This window comes from Podarcis erhardii (genome assembly GCF_964252035.2).
Source record: "Podarcis erhardii genome assembly, chromosome: 4".
Taxonomy (NCBI): Eukaryota; Metazoa; Chordata; class Lepidosauria; order Squamata; family Lacertidae; genus Podarcis; species Podarcis erhardii.
This window is the reverse complement of record NC_138508.1, coordinates 95,223,833-95,229,902: the sequence shown is the minus strand read 5'-3', so window position 1 is coordinate 95,229,902 and position 6,070 is coordinate 95,223,833. Positions and strand designations below refer to the sequence as shown.

Here is a 6,070-nt window from a genome sequence, read left to right as displayed (position 1 = left end):
CACTTTTTTTTCCCGCGAGAGAGAGAGAGAGATCCGCGCGTACCAACTCTCTCTCTCTCTCCCCTTCGACGGGCAAGTTGCTCCTCGGAGAGGAAGAGGAGCGAGAGCCAACGAAGCGCGCGTTCAGTTTGGGGATCCTCGTGAGCGATCGCGGCCGTCGAGAAAGGGGGAGCCGTGGCGGCCCCGTCCGCCCCCTCTCCTCTGCTTCTTCGACAGGCGAAGCCGGATGGCCGGCTTTTTCGGAAGAGGAGGGCGTAGGGTTTCCAAAAGGAAAGGTCCCGGAGAGATGACTCCGAGTGCGCACGCGCCCCGTTTTTCGGGGGGGGGCGGATAGGGAAGGGAGAGAGGGAAACACCCCCCTGGCCCAGTCCCCGCCCCTCGAAGGCCTGCGGCAGCGTGAATGGAAGACGGAAACGCGCTCTCTTTAATCAATGGGACGCGGGGGAGGGAGGAGGGGAGGAGCCGAGGGGGGCCGCCCATTCACTCTCCTGACACCCCGCCCCCTCCTCCTCCTCCTCCTCCTCCTCCCCCGCCTCCTGCCCCCAGATACACACGCTGCCCATGCACCATATAGGCGAGCCTAATGCATTCGCCAGCGCACAGGGAGCAGAGGCTGCGTCTCGGAGGCAGCTGGCACCCAGCGCTAGGGTGAGATACGGATATAAATACAGATACGGAGAAGGCGCTTCCAATCTAAGGGCTTTGCGCCTGGATCGTCCGTCGTCGACACCGGCCGCGTTTTCAGCTTTTGTTTTGTTTTGTTTTGTTTCCCCCCTCCTCCCTCCTCCCCCAGCCGCCTTCCGGCCCCCACAGGCTCCCTCTAAACTTCAGCGGAGCGGGGCGGGCGGAGGAGCGAGCGGGCAGAGGTGGAGCCGACGGGAACTTGCGGCAAGTTTGCATCGAGATCAGGAGAAAGGAGCCGCTCCGGAGAGCGCTTGGCCGCCGCAAGAAGCGCGATCGCTGGCCGGCCGCGTTGACGCCGCCCGTCGTCTTCCTACTGCGCCCTCGACGGCTGCGAGGAGCTAGTCGTGGCGAGCGCAGGAGGGGTGCTAACGGCTGAGCAGCCCGGAGGGGAAAATCCAGCCCGGGATCTCGAGGGGAAGGTCGTCAACCTGTTCCAGGAAGAGACCGGCGAGCCAGGATGAGGGCCGGAGAGGAAGTGCCTCGCTCTCCGTCCACATAGGAAAGTTGACGGAGAGAGACGGGCGGACACCGGACAGCCAGGCTGAGGGTCTCTGCGGGAAGCGGACAGCTCCCGTCCCCCTCTCTCTGGCAATCCAGATCGACTTTAGATTGGTGCATTGGACTTCAAAGAATAACACTCGTAACTAAGTTTTTTGGCCTGCTCTTACCGTCGGGTTTAAACTTTTCTCGGCGGCCAGTCATGCTGCCGGTGACGACAGTCCGGGGCTCCTTTGCTGTCTTCCAGTCGGCTGTCAAATGCCCCGATTCCCGCCAAGAGTAAACGCCAGTCGGACTTGGGTGTTGCAGGGAGCGCTTTGCACCTACTCGAGCTAAGGAGCGGGCCATTGGAGGGCGGGGGGCGTCGGGGAACGGGACCCGAGGAGCAGGAGGAGAACCGACGTCGCGCCTAACCACCGCCAGTTATAGGCCGTGGCAGGGAGACTGCGGCGGAGTTTTGCCGGAGCACGTTTCGGGGTTCGGAACGAGGGGTCAGGCACCCCCGAATTTGGACGTCCGGAGCGCAGGAGCCACCATTGATTTCCTGCGGGTGGCTCGCAGCGACGGGCTGGGCGCTGCCGCCGCTGCCGCCGCCGCTGCCGCTGCCGCCGCGGGCATGGCCAAGCCGGTGGACCACGTCAAGCGGCCCATGAACGCCTTCATGGTGTGGTCGCGGGCGCAGCGGCGCAAGATGGCTCAGGAGAACCCCAAGATGCACAACTCGGAGATCTCCAAGCGCCTGGGCGCCGAATGGAAGCTGCTGAGCGAGGCAGAGAAGCGGCCCTTCATCGACGAGGCTAAGCGCCTGCGGGCCATGCACATGAAGGAGCACCCCGATTACAAGTACCGGCCGCGGCGAAAGCCGAAGACGCTGCTCAAGAAGGACAAGTTCGCTTTCCCCGTCGTGCCCTACGGCTTGCCCGACGCCGCCGAGCATCACGCGCACCATCTGGGCCACCACCACCCGGCCCTCAAGGCGGGCGCCCTCCACGGCCACGAAGCCCTGCTGGCCAACCCGGAGAAGGCGGCCGCAGCCGCCGCAGCGGCGGCCGCGCGCGTCTTCTTTCCCCCGACGGCGGCCGCGGCTGCGGCGGCTGCTGCAGCGGCCGCTGCCGGCAGCCCTTACTCTCTGCTCGACCTGGGCTCCAAGATGGCAGCGGAAATCTCCTCGTCGGCGTCTGGAGGTTCGGGCGGAGGAGGCGCGGCGTCGGGGCTGCCCTACGCCTCATCGCTGGCTTACCCGACGGCTGGCGGCGCTTTCCACGCGGCGGCCGCGGCGGCTGCCGCGGCGGCGGCCAGCGGCGGCCACACTCACTCGCACCCGTCCCCAGGTAACCCAGGCTACATGATCCCCTGCAACTGCAGCGCCTGGCCCAGCCCGGGGCTCCAGCCCCCGCTGGCCTACATCCTCCTGCCGGGCATGGGCAAGCCCCAGCTGGACCCCTACCCCGCGGCCTATGCGGCGGCGCTATGACATCCTGCCCCCCACGTTGGACCCCTGTACAGAGGAAGCCTGTGGGGCGCCTGGGGGCTGGACTCCGACGCCGGACTCTAGCCGACGGGACCCTCTTCTTCCCAGCCTGATGCTGCTGCTGCTGTTGCCGCCGCCGCCGCGGTGCCCTCCAGCCATCTGCTCTACGGGGCCGCCGACTGGGGTGTCCGGACGAGAACATTTCGCCTCTCCATCCGTCTTGTCTCCTCCCTCGCCGCCCGTCCATGTCTTCAACCTGTTGCCTTCCCTTCCCCACTCCAGAATCTGCTCGCGCTGCTCCTCTCCTTGGGTTTCCTCGACAGATTTGTTGGAGGGTGATGGGGGAGAGAGAGAGGAGAGAGGTCGCGCGTCTCCCGGTGGAGACGCTTCGGGTAGCCCGATGCCTTTTCTCCTCGACGTCTCTTGGGATTGCCATTTCCTTTTCTTTTCTCTCTCCTTAACCTCTCCTCCCCTCAAATCCTACCCTCTCTCTCTCTCTCTCTCTCTCTCTCTCTCTCTCTCTCTCTCTCCACACCTCTGCTAAATCCTGCCCTGTCCACAGTAGGTCCAGAAAAACGGACCCAAAGCCATCAGCCTTGACTCCACGCTGAACCAAGTGGACGAGGCGCGCACAGCTAACCACCCCGCGAAATAAGCAGAGTTTGATACCTCGCTTTATGAGGAGGAGATCGGGTCACTAAAAGGAGAATCAGTGTGCACTCCTGCTGTTGATTTCCTCCTAGCTCCCCTCCCTTCGCCCTTTCCCCTTTTAATGTATACAGCAAAGTTCCCCATGACAACTTTTGTAATTCTGGAGAAGGGACCTGTAAATGTCTACATGCGCCTGGGAGCTTTAGGTTTAAGACTGCTTCGCTGTATTATCTGAGTCACTTTTTTAAAAAAAAATGAGATATAGATATATATATTGGCTGCGATCCTAAGCATACAGTACCTTGGTAATGGGTCTCGTTGCAATCAATGGGGCTTGTTTCCAAGCAAAACTGTGCAGGAGCTCAAGTGCCATAAATAGACAGCGCCAACCACAGCAAAACAACACCCAGGCGAATTGCAACAGACTGCGAAACCCCTTTTGGGGGGGTTTCGGAGTTCAAACTAAAAATAAAAATCAGCCTTCTTGTCTGAGAGATAATTCTATACTTTCTGTGATGTTGGCGTATCCAAAACTGCCGTGTTTCGAGCGAAGACGTTTGAAATCCGCTCCCTTTCGGACACCTTCTTACGGCAAAACCTGGAGTGCTTCCATGCGATTTGGCCCGACTGGGGAGGTGGGGGAAGGGGGAAAATATTCTTCTAGTTCTTCTTTTAAATAAAAGCATACAGGATTCAGTTGCAGGAAATGATTTTGGAGGGCGGGGGAAGTCATTCTGAGCAATCTCTTCCATCATGACAATTTTCGTTTACTTTTGTAATGTGTATATTTGGATTAATGTTTGTGAATCAAGTTGGCTAACCTGTATTTAGTTTCCTTTCCTTTTGTTTTTCGCTTTCTGTAATATAAGGTTTTTGGAGGGGGGGTCGGTTTTTAAGTATTGGTTTTAACATTTGACGTGTATAAATGAGTTTGCTGGTGTGTTCTAATTTAAAATTAGACGTCTAAGCTATATCTGTACATTTAGAATCCGACTTACCACTCTGTTCATTTTGGAACAATGAGTTTAAATAAAAGCCTGAAGCAGGGGAAAGAGAAAATACTCTATTTCTTGTTGAGTTACTTACAAGATTTTAATCTCAATTGCCCTTACCTGCCTAGGCCAGGTGAAGTGTAAGGTATCCTCTAAAGACTTTCTTTGTTTCGCTTTTGAATAGATTGACTAGGAAATCTAAATCAGACCATTGTAAGGTAGAACTAAACCCTGATTTATCACATCTGAAATCGTGAATAGGAAAGTAGGGTCCCCCCCCTTTTAAAAAAAAATCCAAGTAGCTCTATTATGTGGGGGATGGGTGGGTGAAGAAAAAGAAACACCATTCATTTGTTGGTTGGATAAGACACACAGGGAACCCTGAACCGGTTTCCGTGTAGTGTTTTCAGAGTAGAAAGTTGTTTGCCTTCTCTGTCTTCCCACTACAAAGGGTTTCTCTGCTTCAAATCTGTGCAATTTGCTAAAAGTATCCTTGGGATATTTCTTATATTGCACACCTTGAGGTCGTCACCTGGCGCTCAGGACATGCCGTCCGGGCCTGTTTGTTTTCAGTCTGAAGCAAATAATTTTTTTTAAAAAGCGAATGGGGAGCCACCCGGTTAAATAAGCTCTTTTAAGGACTATTGATTTCACTGGCCAACGTTACATGCCGCCCTGTTAAAAATCAGCGGGCACTTACTTTAACGCTGCACCCCTTAAAAAAAAAAAAAAACCTTTAAAATTTCATCCAGGTAAGCACATATCAGATCGGTGTGCCCAGCTGCAATTCTTGGCAACTTTAATTGAAAGTGTTTCTCGCTCCGGTTACTTTCGAGAATCCATCCTCAGGGCTGGGGTGGCACTCGGTTTCCATTGAGCCGGTTTCTTAATTTGTTGAGGAGAGAAAGGAGGATGGAGAAAGGCTCATTGAGCAAGCCTAAAAGGGGGGGGGGGGGCTACCACTTCACCCAACGGAAGGGGAATCAGCTAGAAATAAAGCCCCCTTCAATCAATTTCAGCTTCCAAATCTATTTTATTAGCTCGGAGGAGTTAGCTCCCTGTTCCAAGGCTGGGCCCAACGTTTGCTTAGGAAGGGATTTCTTCTTGCAACTCCCCTTCTCGCTGGACGAAATCTCCAGCGCAGTTCTTGGCACGGTTGCTTGGAGGCAAGTCCCGCGGAAAAAGCAAGCGGGTCTCTTGCTCCCAAGCAAATGGGCACCGGCGTGCACACGTGCGATTGCTTCCCAAGCGCGTCTTTGACTCGGAAAGAGCTTCAGTGGGACGATCTCAACCGAGTATGCAGAGGACTGGAGCCTTAGTTTTTCGAAATGTAGTGTGTGTGTGTGTGTGTGTGTGTGTGCATTTTGCGGGGTGTGGGTCGGTGGGATTCTGCGTGGAAGGTGGGAAACACGTCCGAGCAAGGATGTCTTTCCTGACCTGGCACTGCTCATTAAAGCGATCTTCCTTTGTCGCCACTCCAGCTGTCCCCCCACCCCCCAATATCCTAAGTGAATTCATATGGTTAGGAGCGATTATGCAAAACTAACTCGGACTGTCCAGGGGTAATTAGCCCTGACACGGTTAATTAAATCCCTTTCAGGGCTCGCCATCCTCCACCCTCCTCCTTTTGTGGCAGCCCATCATTGCTTCACATGGAACTTCCTGCTGCTCTCTAGAAATCCCAGCCCTAAATCTTCCCTGACCCCCTCTCTGTTCTGTGGACTCTCCTTGGACTCGAGGACCCGGGAGGCACCGCTGGCTTCTTCTTAGGCGC

At 55.9% G+C, this 6,070-nt stretch overlaps 1 protein-coding gene across 1 annotated transcript; it reads left to right on the top strand.

The window, feature by feature from the left end:
- The first annotated feature begins 549 nt into the window (after nucleotides 1–549).
- Nucleotides 550–4,363, top strand: SOX21 (SRY-box transcription factor 21). Its single transcript, XM_081858305.1, has one exon. It carries the CDS (start codon nucleotides 1,799–1,801, stop codon nucleotides 2,654–2,656), a length of 858 nt encoding a protein of 285 aa, XP_081714431.1. The 5' UTR covers nucleotides 550–1,798; the 3' UTR covers nucleotides 2,657–4,363.
- The last annotated feature ends 1,707 nt before the right edge of the window (nucleotides 4,364–6,070 follow it).

What these genes read in the sequence shown, in the direction of transcription:
- SOX21 (XM_081858305.1), top strand. Translation starts at nt 1,799, where the DNA reads ATGGCCAAGCCGGTGGACCACGTCAAGCGGCCCATGAACGCCTTCATG.